Source organism: Cervus canadensis, chromosome 22, assembly GCF_019320065.1.
Source record: "Cervus canadensis isolate Bull #8, Minnesota chromosome 22, ASM1932006v1, whole genome shotgun sequence".
NCBI classification, from domain to species: Eukaryota; Metazoa; Chordata; class Mammalia; order Artiodactyla; family Cervidae; genus Cervus; species Cervus canadensis.
The window spans coordinates 900702-912910 of NC_057407.1; the positions used below are offsets into that span (position 1 = coordinate 900702).

Sequence of the window (12209 nt, forward strand, 5' to 3'; positions counted from 1 at the left end):
CAGGAGCAGACCTGAGTGACGCAGGCCGGGCCGCCCGCTGCGGGAGTTCAGAGCGGTGACCCGGAACTCGGGGCAGAAAGACGCGCAGGGCGGTTGAGAATTTCAGGACAGCAGCAGCAGCGCATTAAACCCGAGGGCCCTTGGAGGGCTGGCCTTGGGTGGGGGTGTGGGTGTCCGCCGTGAAGTGGGCCTGCACCCATGACCCCAGCACCGGGTTCCAGCCCAGACTGCGCCTCTCCCCGTCCCTTGGCAACACTGGCCCTGGACCCGGGGGCTACACCGTTCTGATGAAGACCCAGTTCCCGCAGCTCGGTTCCAGAGGGCACAGGGCTCTGTGGGACCCCGGAAGGTGGGCTGTGGACACTCACCCCGGACAGGAGGCGGGCGGGGATGGGCCTCGGGCTGGAGCTAGACCATCTGCGGAACACGCTTGGGAGCCGACGGGCTTGGGGGACAGGGCGCAGGCGGGCGTGCAGATTGCTGCCTCAGCCGCGGGGGAGCTGAGGTGGGCGGGGAAGCCCCAGGTTGGGGGACCAGGGCACCTTCCTAACCTGTCAGAAGGCGGGGGCCCACAGAGCGTGGTCAGCCCGGAGGCCCCCCATCTCTGCAGGGCGTGCCAGAGTCAATCAGACAGACAGACAGACGACAGCGTCAGAAACTGTGGTTTATTAGCGTTAGCTGTGGTGCACGTTGGTGCACTAACTTTGCCGGATACATGGGGCCCCGCTGACAGCGGACATGTAGGGAGGTGGCTGAGCCGTGGGGGTGACAGCAAACCAGGAAACCGCGTGGAGAAGTCGCTGTGGTCCTAAGGGCGGGTGTTAGCAGTCGGTGAGGGGGGACAAGGGCCTGCGGGGGGGATTCGAGCACCAGGGCCGAGGGGACGCGGGGGTCAGCACCCCGTCCCCACCAAGAGTGGGCCCAGGGGGCCGGGACCCCCGGTGACCGCAGGCAGCATCTTCTGGAAAGCCCATCTGCACAGAATCACCTCCCCTGGCCCAGGCGGCCTGCGTGACGGGTCCACACAGGCTCGGCCGCGGGTCTGAGCAGCGCGTCCACCCGCCCCTCCCTGGCCTCAATGGTCCTCCCGCCCAGGGCCAGGCCCCTGCGGCCTTGCCACCTGTGTACACCCGGTTTCCCTGCACCGCCGAGGGATGGGAGGGCACAGCCCAGGCTCCGGGTTCAGCACGGTGGGCGACCCCAACGCAGGACTCGCTGGGCGCTGCCAGGACGGAGCCCAGACATGGCTGCCCACACCCTGACCGTGGAGGGTAAGCCCAGCCCACCCCGGTGAGGAAAACAGTCCCGGATCCGAGGAACGTCTTTCAAATACAGGTGATTCTTTGACCAGATCGCTGAAGGAAGCTAAATGTGCATCTCTGAAAGCTTTCAGAGAAAATAAGTCAACGCGGCGAAAGACTCCGGGTCAGACCACATGCCCGCCCGGCATTCGGCTTGGGAAGTGCCCGCCGTGGTGCCATGCTTCCGCACGAGGCATGGCGGTGGCCGGGTGTGGGCTGGTGCCTGGCGTCTCTGCGGCTCCTCGGCCCAGGAAGACAGCGGGAGGAGCCCTCCGGGCATTTTCTACGTGTTTTTCATCCTCCAGAGGAAAACAGGGCAATGAAGCCGCTCTCCATGGGGACCCGGCTCCCCTCTCCACGAGCCCACGCAGCTACTTCGCTGGGGGGCATGCTCTGGCTCAGCGTGCGGTGGGGGGGCCCTGGAATGGAGGCGTTGGGCCGCCCCAGAAGAGCGGGGTGCAGCGGGCAGCAGCTCCCGCCGCTGGAACGAATCCCACCCGCCCCATGTCCGGGGGCCGCGCCTTCCCTTCCCGAGGCTCAGCGCCCCCACCACGCTCACACGGACAACAAAAGCACCCTCTGGGCGGCGAGGTCCCCGATTACCGGCCAGAGCAGGGAGGGCCGAGGGCGAGGGGTGGGGCGCGGGCGGGGCCCGGCCGCCCTTCTGCTGGGGCCTCGGGAGGGGCACCGCCTGGGATCGGCTCCGGCCACCGGAAGTAGCTCCGCGGCGCCGCGCCGTCAAGACCCCTGCTTCCCGCCCACGGCCTCCGCGTCTGAACAGACGTCCAGCACAGCGGCCCTCGGAGCGGAGCGGCGGGTGAGCAGTCAGGGAGCAGCGGCCGCCCCACGCGCCCGGGAGGGGCGGGGCGGGGGGGCCCCCTTCCCACGCCCAGGCCCCCGCCCCTGGGGCTCACAGAGCTGACGCAGGTCAGGGTGGGCCCGCGGGCACGCCAGTCAGCCCTGGGCAGTGGACGCCACCCCGCGTCCCACGGGGCACAGGCAGGGCGGTGGGGGGGCGCCCTCCAGTTATTGCTGGGGTGGAGGGGGTGGTCCTGGGGTCCTGCAGGGCGGGAGAGGCAGGGCAGGGCTCCCTGTGGCCTCAGGCCTTCCAGCATGTTCTCTGGAAAGTGCCTTGACCTCCAGTTTTTGCATAAAGTGTCCACCGTTTAAGGCAGATCCAGCGGTGGACAGCCTGACTGATGACAAGACTGTCTCAGTCAGTTGTGCTAGGGATTCCTCCAGTCTGTGGGGGGTGTGTGTGTGTGTGTGTGTGGGCATGTGTTAGCCACCTCTGAGAAGCCAGCCCCTGCCCTTCCTCTGCCCGCTTCCCGACGTGGGCCCCACAGCCAGCCAGGGGGCTCAGGGTGGGCACCCCATTCCTGCCACCGCTGTCCTTTGCGAGACCCACGTGTTTATCTCCCGGAAGACGGAGCTGGTCACCTCGGGAAGCTCTTTGTGGAGGATGTGGTAGGCACCTTCGTAAATCTGCAACCAGGAGAGACGGGCAGTCAGGACCACAGCGGGTGACGAGGCCTCCAGAGAGGACCCCTGTTCTGCGCCCAGGCCTGGTCAGCGGGCAGTCTGCAAATGGACGCCCCTCTGTGATCACAGGCCCTTTCCTTAAACACCGTACCACCCCCCGCCACCCCACCCTGTCTGCGCTCCTCTCCCCGCGGGACCCCAGCCTTCCGACTGCATTCCGCCCACCCATGTGGTGGTCCTGGCAGCACACAGCCCCCCTGAGCTGCAGGCTGGTGTGGCCGCGGGGTAGGGGGGCTCTGGCCTCCTCCCTCCACGGCCCCCCGGATCCCTGTCCAGGCCCCAGGCTGTGGGAACGACCCGAGGGTGGATGGATGGCTCAGAATCTACATCTCCAGCCCGACCTCCCTCCGGACTCTCCATGTGTGTAACCACCTGCCTCCTTGCCATTCCCGGCAGTTTCTAACAGGCATCTTCAGATTTCTTTCGTTGACTGCAGTAAAATCATGTGACAGAAAACTGACCTCCTCAACCACCGCTGCGTGTACAGTTGGGGGTGCTCGGCGTCTTAGGAGGCTCTGCAGTGCGCTAGTTCTGACAGCTGGAACCCTGGCCCCGCTACACGCCCGCTCCATGCCTGCTTCCTGCCCCCTGGCAACAACACGCTACTTTCTTTTTTCTGGCCAAGCTGCATGGCTTACGAGACCTTAGTTCTGCAACAGGGCCCCGGCAGAGAGCGCCCAACCCTGGGGCCGCAGCGAGGTCCCTCCGCTTGCTACTGCGATGACTGTGGCCAGCCCTGCTCGTTCCCTGGGGGGCGGTCGCACACGCCTTGTGCTCTTGTGAGCTGCTCGTTTCACTGAGCACAGCCCTCCTCAAGGCGCGTCCACACACGTGGCAGCAGGAAGTTATCAGAGCCCCCCGCCCCCGCTTTCCGAGGCTGAGTAACGTTGCGCCGTCGGGATGGGACCCCACTGGGCGCATCAGTCAGCCCTCTGGACACTGGGCCCGCGTCCATCTCAGGGCTGCCGTGAACACGGGGGTGCAGACCTCTCTGAGCCCCTGCTTTCAGTCCTCTGTCCCAGTTTCAGGCACGTCAGAATGGCACTCGCAGTCCCCAGGGCCGCCTCCCCCAGGTACCATCTCCTTCCAGACCACCCCCTGTCCCAAGGTCATCTGAGTCCCCCTCTGCCCACGGGCTGGCCAGGGCTGACCCTCGGAGCGGAGCTGGGGAGGGGACGGGTGGGCAGAGGACTCGAGGCGGAACCGAGCTGCAACCCCGGCCCCCGTGGCAGGCGCAGCACCACGGGGACCGCCTGTGTACCTGTGACCGAGCAGGCGGCCCCAGACCGGGCGTCCACGCGGCCGTGCCCACGGGGAGGCCGTCAGGGGTGGGAGCCACGCACGCACGTGTCCTGAGGCTTGTCTGCCCCGCCGACTGCCCAGAGCCACCTTCAGGCTCGGCCGCCACTCGATGTGGACACGGCCCGTGGGTCCGCTCTCCCCCGATCCCTCCAGCCTGCCAGCTTCCTGATCTCAAGGGGAGACACTTGGGGGACTTCCCCAGTGGAGACGACACCTTTCCGTCCTGCTGTGCCCAACACGCAGACGTTCCCCGGGGAGTGAACGACCAGCTGATGCCTCACCAGCGCCCGGGACGCGCCTCCCAAGGGCCGGCCCCCTGCCCTCCTTGGCCCGGGGCGGCGGCAGCTGCTCACCTTGAGCGTCTTGTCCTGGCTCTTGGCCGACTCCATGAGCAGGTAGGCGCCTCTGCTGTCGCAGAGGCGGTCGGCGGAGCCCTGCAGCAGCAGGAAAGGCAGCGTCAGCTTGGGCAGTGCCCGCTCCACCCGCGACACCGCGTTGAGCAGTTGGACGCCGAAGCAGACTTTGAGCCCTGCCCGGCAGACCAGGGGGTCCGCGTTGTAGATGTCCACCTGCGGGGAGAGAGGCGTCTGTCAGACCCCAGGGAGCCACCCCCCACCCCCTGCACGGCCCCGAGCGCCTCAGATTCCTGCCGGCTGGCCCTGCGCCCTCCCGTCCACGCCCGGGGCCCCCAGACGGGCTCAGCCTCAGCCTGCGCCCCTTCCCGTAAGCACGTCATAGGCTGGCGTCGATGATTTCACGCGGCAATACCATGGTTGGCGCGGGTCTGCGTCTGAGTCTGTCTTCCCTGACACAGGGTCGCCGGAGCAAACGGACCTGCTGAGTCACTGGGGGTTGGTCAGTGCAGGGACGGGGACCTGGGGAGGGATTGGGCTTCATGCAGTGGCCGCCTGGCATCCTGAGAGGCCCGTCCACTGCCCTGTGACCCAAGGCCACAGCCACCCCTCTGCCAGACACGCCAGGCAGCTGGGTCCACCCTCCTGAGCCATCTGCATTCCAGGACCCCCTCTGACACTGGCTCTGCCTGCAGCTCGGGATCTGAGCCGGCCCTGGGGGGCGTCCCGGCCTGCCCCGCCCTTGTCTCTCTGCTCACCTCTGAGGGGACAGCAAGGGGCCTGCTTACTGGAGCAGAGACGGGCAGGTGCCCACAGGACTTCCTTGGGCACCCCCAGCTGCCTGGGCTCTCGGCGTGGTCACACGGCCGTGTCTGGTCAACAGGAAGCGAGATGTGTCCAGCACCCAGGGCGGGAGCCCACCAGACCGCATCCCGCCTGAGCCGCTTGGCGCCTGCCCACCGACCAGCCTGCCAAGCCCCTCAGGGACGCACCTCTGGGTTAATTGCTCTGACAGCCTAAGTGGCTTCCTGCTCCAGGCCCCTTTCCCATGCCTGGGGCATGGAGGCTCTGTGTACATGCTGATCGGCCCTGTGTACAGGCCGACCCGTCCTGTGTACACGCCGACCCCATCATGTGTACACGCCGACCAGCCCTGTGTACACGCCAACCCATCCTGTGTACACGCTGATCCCATCATGTGTACACGCCGACTGGCCCTGTGTACACACTGACGGGTCGAGACCTGGGTGTCAGGGGAGGGCAGGTCCTGAGGCCAGCCACCACCAGGCAGGCGGAGGGGGCGGCCAGGAGGGCAGGGCAGACGCCCCACCCCCACACAGGGCAACAGGCTCAGAGAACCAACCCTCACCTCAGGTAACCAGCCCGCCCAATCCTAGCCGCCTCTGCTTTCTGAGGTCTTAAGACCTAAACCCACCAAAGGTTTGGTGTCCTGCATCCCAGGCATGAGGCGGACGGCGACCTCCCCACCAAGGCCAGGCCCGCAGCACCTGAGCAGCTGGCATCCACCCAAAACCCCAGAGAGGCCTTCATGGGGGACCACGTTTCCGTGACCCTCTTCCAGTGATCATCAGAGTGGTCAGGCCTCGAGGGGGGCTACGAAGCAGCAACACGGGGGTCTCTGAGGGGTCAGCCCAACCCGCGCACACAGGCGTCCTGGCTGCCGTAACCCTGTGGTCCTGCAGGAGGGGACGTGGGCAGAGGCACGTGGACCCTGCCTGACTTCTCAGAAAGTGAAGGTCGCTCAGTCGTGTCCCACTCTTTGCAACCCCATGGACCATACAGCCCATGGAATTCTCCAGGTCAGAATACTGGAGTGGGCAGCCTAGCCCTTCTCTAGCGGATCTTCCCGACCCAGGAATGGAACAAGGATCTCCTGTGTTACAGGCGGATTCTTTACCAGCTGAGCTGTCAGGGAAGCCCCGAGGCCCTGGCTGTTCTGCAGCCGCTGACCTCAGGGACTGGCCTCTCTGGGACTCAGAGATGTTCTTGCCAGAGTTGCGGGGGGCAGAGGGTAGCGAGCAGGGAACATGGGGGCAGGAGGGGTGGTGAGCAGACCTCTATGCAGGGCACCGGCTGAGCCAGGCCCCCGTGGCCGCCCCTGCACAGAGGTCCATGCCAAGAGAGGCTCCCACGGCTCGAGGCTTATTTGTAAGGCACTGGTAGATCCCCAGCTGCTGGGAACAGGCAAGTCTTCTGTGGGGATAAGCTGTGCATGGGGGTGAGTCGCAGAGCAGGACTGGCCCACAGGGAAGTGACAGCCGGGTCCGGAGGGGCGGCGGCGGAGGCCGGGCCTGTCTGCAGCCCTGGTTATGATGAGTACACCACCTCAGGGCGGCCAAGCCTCCCAGGACGTGGGCGGGAGGCCCCCTGGCCGCGTGGGCAGGAGTCACGAAGACTACAGGAGCGGGGGCCCGACCCCCAACGCAGGCACACAGAAACGTCAGGTGGGGTGGGCGTCTGGAGCGGAGCCCCCCGCAGACGTGGGCGGGAACAGGGCCGGCCCCTCCTCAGCCCCCCGGGTGCCCGGAACTCGCCATGCGGCTGGCCAGCGTGCATGTGAACCAGCCAGGAGGCGCTTGGACGGCGTGCTGGTGCAGTGACAGAGAACACAGACTGGGCTCTGGAAGGCAGACCGCCTCGGTGCAGGACTGGGGGTGCTCCCGGCGGAAGACCAGGGCGGGACTGGGGGGCTCCTGCCGTCAGCAGGCGGAGGTCTGTGGGCGCCAGGAGCTCCCCACGGCCCCTCCTGCTCGCCTCCCCCACCGGCAGCCTTGGCCAGAGAACTATGTAGAACATCCACGGCTTTTCCGAGTGGGAGGGACTCATGGCATTCTGAGAAACCGCGGTCGAGGGTGGAATGCTCAGTGTGTTGGTGGGGCTCGAGATGTGAGGGCAAACACAAAAAGGCTGAGGGGCGGCTTCTCTGTTTCCAGGGTTTTGGTGCCAGGAGCTTGGAGGGGAGTGTGGTTTAGTTGCCCAGTCGTGTCTGACTCTGCGATCCCATGGACTGTAGCCCGCCAGGCTCCTCTGTCCGTGGGATTTCCCAGGCAGGAATAGAGGGGTTGGGTTGCCATCTCCTTCTCCTCCAGGGACCTTCCAGACCCAGGGATCGAACCTGCATCTACTGTACGGGCAGCTGGATTCTTCACCACGAAGCCGGACGTAGGTTCAGGATGCGGAACACATGTGAACCCATGGCTGATTCATGTCAATGTATGGCAAAAACCACTACAATATTGTAATTAGCCTCCAACTAATAAAAATAATTGGAAAAAAAACATAGGTTCAAATCCTTATGGAACAGCTGTGAGTCGAGTCCCTGGGGAAGGGACTCGCCCTCTCTGGGCCCAGGTTTCACGAGACGGACGTTCTGGAGCTGTGGCAAGATGCAGGGTGAGAAGATCCCACGCAGCGGGCTGCTGAGACCACGCTGGGGGTGTGTGTGCGTCTGCGGGTCTCAGGCTGTCAAGTTGGGGCGTCATGCCGCCCGCCCTGGCTGCCGCAGCAAACCCCAAAGATGAGCCCGCCAGGAAGCCCGCGTCTGCGCCAGCCTGCAGCCGCTCCCCGCGTCCCGCTTCAGCAAGCCCGAGCGGCTGGCAGTGCTGGTCCTCAGGCCTCACGGCTGCCGGGCCCCAGGGGAGACGTCCCCATGGAAGGCGAGCCCTAGGAGCCGACTCTGGGTCCGTGAGCTGTCTGCTTCCCCCGTTTCCCCTTGCCAGCCCCTCGGTGCTGCTATTTTTAAAGCTCGGCAGAATGTGGAAAGGGCAGCTCCCAGCGCCCGCCAGCAGGGGCTAATCCTCTCTGCTTCCTGCTTAATCCAGCCAGAGCCCAGGCCCTGAGTCTGCCCGGCGGGGAAACTGAGCGGTGTTTCTGGGGAGTCCCCCCGTGGACACATGACGCTGTGTGACCGTGGACGGGGACGCAGCGATGGGCCGCAAAGGGAAGCCTGCCCGCGAGGCATTCACCCAGACACTTCGGTTTGGTGTAGGGCCTTCGGGGACACGTTTGTGATTTCACAAAGGAGACAGAAGCTCTGACATCTCCTTTCAAACCAAGAGAGTTTGGAATCATCTCGTGATCTCTATCTCCTCCTTCTTTGACTGCGTACTTGCAGGTGGTGAGGTAACTGGATGTTTCCACTCTAAGCTCTCAAAGGGACGCGGCCCCCGCCCCCCGAGCCCACGCCGGCCCAGCACGGCTGCCGCACTTGCTGCTCTTCACTCGCTCAGGCGTGTCCGACTCTGCGACCCCAAGGACCGCAGCACGCCAGGCCTCCCTGTCCACGACCAACTCTCAGAGCTCGCTCAAACTCATGTCCGTTGAATCGATGAGGCCATCCAACCATCTCATCCTTTTTCGTCCCCTTCTCCTCCTGCCCTCAATCGTTCCCAGCATCAGGGTCTTTTCAAATGAATCAGCTCTTCACATCAGGTGGCCAAAGTATTAGAGCTTCAGCTTCAGCATCAGTCCGTCCAATGAATATTCAGGGTTGATCTCCTTTAGGATGGACTGGTTGGATCTCCTTGCAGTCCAAGGGACTCTCAAGAGTCTTCTCCAACACCACAGTTCAATTCTTCTGTGCTCAGCTTTCTTTATAGTCCAACTCTCACATCCATACATGACCACTGGAAAAACAATAGCTTTGACTAGATGGACCTTGGTTGGTAAAGCAATGTCTCTGCTTTTTAATATGCTGTCTAGGTTGGTCATAGCTTTTCTTCCAAGGAGCAAGTGTCTTTTAATTTCATGGCTGCGGTCACCGTCCACAGTGATTTTGGAGCCCAAGAAAATAAAGTCTGTCACTGTTTCCATTGTTTCCTCATCTATTTGCCATGAAGTGATGTAACCGGATGCCATGATCTTCGTTTTTTGAATGTTGAGTTTTAAGCCAGATTTTTCACTTTCCTCTTTCACTTTCATCAAGAGGCTCTTTAATTCCTCTTCGCTTTCTGCCAAAAGGGTGGTGTCATCTGCATATTTGAGGTTATTGGTATTTCTCCCAGTAATTCCAGCTTGTGCTTCATCCAGCCCAGCATTTCACATGATGTACTCTGCATAGAAGTTAAATAATCAGGGTGACACTATCTAGCCTTATGCACTCCTTTATCAATTTTCAACCAGTCTGCTGTCCCATGTCCAGTTCTAACTGTTGCTTCCTGACCTACAACAGGTTTCTTGGGAGGCAGGTAAGGCTATTCCCATCTCTTGAAGGATTATCCAGAGTTAATTGTGATAGACACAGTCCAAGGCTTTAGTATAGTTAATGAAGCAAAAGTGGGTGTTTTTCTGGAATTCCCTCTGTGCGTACCAGAACCCAGGAGGAAGGGAGCAGTGACCCCAGAAGACAGGGAGCCAGACTTGCCTGTGGGGCTCTCTGGCAGAGGCCTGCCGCGGGGTCAGGGGTCACTGCAGCAGTAGTCCTGGAGGAGCGGTGTGTTCGCAGAAGTCCTCCTGGAGATCAGGGCCTGTGGACTCCAGGGCTGGGCCGCCTTGGGCCAAATGACAGGGTGGGAGCACAGCCCCACCTGTCAGCGGACAGCTGGATTAAAGACTTATTGAGCAAGGGCCCACCCATCAGAGCAAGAGCCAGAATCCCCCACAGCCAGTCCCTCCCATGGGGAAGCCTGCACAAGCCTCATCCTTCTCCGTCAGAGGGCAGAGAACGAAAACCACAGTCACAGAAAACTAACCAAACTGATCACGTGGACCACAGCCTTGTCTAACTCAATGAAACTATGAGCCATGCCGTGTAGGGCACCCAAGACGGACGGGTCATGGTGGAGAGTTCTGACAAAACGTCCACTGGAGAAGGGAATGGCAAGCCACTTCAGCGTTCTTGCCTTGAGAAGATCATGAACGGCATGAAAAGGCTGCTGCAGAAATCGGAGGTTTTACTGGAAACTGCACATTTGAAACCGAGTCATCCTTTGGCTGCGGCAGTTGGAGGCTCTGCCCACAGGCCTCACCTCGCAGGGATCCTGCACACGGAGCCATGGTCCCCAGCACCCCCGCCCGCCACGCGGGTCGCGTGGACCAGGAAGTACCCGTCAGGAGCCCCACGCTCGTCAATCCCAGCTGGAAGGACGCGCCAAGCACGGACTTTGGAATCTGCTCCGACTGGCTTGCAACCCTGGACAGGCTATTTACCCCCCGAGCCCCAGTTTCCTCATCTGTGAAATGGGGTTCATGTCGACCCCGCTCCTGCCAGGACCGGCTCTAATGCTCTGGTTCTCACCACACAGGTCTGCCTCTTGGAATGAACATCTTTCTTTACTCAAATTTTCTCAACCCTGATGGGTCAAATGTGGCTCCAAGATGGGGGTTTGGGAGGTACTGCTTTTAAAATTAAATTCTAATTCAAACAGGGTGTGGACGACTGGGCAGACTGCCTCCCTCTCGAGTCCCACACAAGCCAGACTCAGCAACAAGTGGTTCTTGAGGCTGGGGAGCTGGAGCCGTGGCCTGAACATCCCTGCGTACACGTCTGGGGTGACTCCCATCCAGCTGAGTGGCTCAGAGGGCTGGGAGGCCAAATTCTGTCATGATGCCAGACCCCAAGGAAGCCAGGGCTGTCCGGCAGCCAGGACTGCCCAGCTCAAAGTCCTGACAAAAGATGGGAAACCGAGGCAGGAGATGATCCAGCGTTACACTCCCGGTGTCCAGGGCACTGCCTCTTCACGGGCCGTGAGCCTGCGGGGTCCCACCCCCCAGAGAGAGCTCTCAGGCAGGCGACCCCAGGCAGGCCCCAGCACCTGGGGAGCCTCTGTCTGCCCTTGTGACACAGGCCGCTGTGTGGGTGAGGACGAGCCAGCCGCCTGGCCCGGAGCACGAGGGCCCATCCTCGCAGGCTGGGGACGAGGTGCTGGCCCTTCACCGGAGGGGAGGGGGTGTGGTGCCCTGACTAGCACCGTCACGGACTACCCTGGCCCCCACAGGGACCCGTGGACCCGGGCGCCGGCCTGGCCGGAACCCCTGGTGCGCCCTCCAGCCTGGCCGCACGCCCCCTCCCGCCCCACAGCGAGCTGTCCTCCTCCGCTCTCGGGCCACGAGCTTGGGCAGGGTGACGCCGCCCCCTATCCGGGACAAATAATCAACTGTCCAGGGGTAAGAACCAGCCCTGGGACACAACTTCTGAAAGAGTGACATAGCCCAAGGACACAACAGAAAAAGATCAGAATCGAATGGGAGCGAGACGGCAGACAAGCCTCGACCTCCATCCTCAGCCGACAAGGGGGACGACACATCCAGAGGCGCCGTGACACTTCCGGGGCGACACGCGGGGGGGCGACATCCCCGCCCCTTCCCCAACAGCGGGAATGAGCCTTCCGCTCATTAGCACATGGAACGACCCAGCCTGTAAATCTAACCACGCCGCGTTTCCAGGCCACACTCGCCCTCTGCGAGGCCCACACGCTGTGCTTCTGTCTGAATCTGAACAGACCCACGTCTCACCCATCACTGTCTCCCCTGAATTCTTTCTGCGATGAGACATCAAGAACCTGAGCTTCATGAGGTCCTGAAACCAGGCACCGTGGGTTTTGGCTGGGTTTGAGTCCCAGCCACGTGGGTTCGAGCCCATCTGAGGGACACGGTTTCAGGGCCGCTGTTGGAGGGACGTGCTGCCTCTCCACTGGCTGCTCACGTAAAGCTGCTGGAAGCCAGCTTCGCCTCCACTCGGGGAAAGTCTGGG

At 62.7% G+C, this 12209-nt stretch overlaps 1 protein-coding gene and 1 long non-coding RNA gene across 13 annotated transcripts in view; one reads left to right on the forward strand and one right to left on the reverse strand.

Moving 5' to 3' along the window:
• Positions 1-645: 645 nt before the first annotated feature.
• MGLL (monoglyceride lipase) overlaps positions 646-12209 on the reverse strand; it is an 86737-nt gene continuing 75173 nt past the window's right edge. For all 11 annotated transcript variants that reach the window (XM_043441891.1, XM_043441893.1, XM_043441890.1 and 8 more), the window contains 2 exons: positions 4499-4714; positions 646-2786 (listed from right to left, as the gene is read on the reverse strand). In XM_043441891.1, the coding sequence (XP_043297826.1) occupies positions 2661-2786; positions 4499-4714 (342 nt within the window). In that variant the 3' untranslated portion in view covers positions 646-2660. The remainder of the gene's footprint in view (positions 2787-4498; positions 4715-12209) is intronic.
• LOC122424279 lies at positions 2782-7859 on the forward strand. Of its 2 annotated transcripts, none has more exons than XR_006264372.1 (3): positions 2782-3916; positions 4299-6318; positions 7609-7859. It is a non-coding gene; the product is annotated as an uncharacterized LOC122424279 (long non-coding RNA). The 2 variants fall into 2 exon arrangements; XR_006264373.1 differs by having other exon boundaries at positions 4299-5872; positions 5960-7855.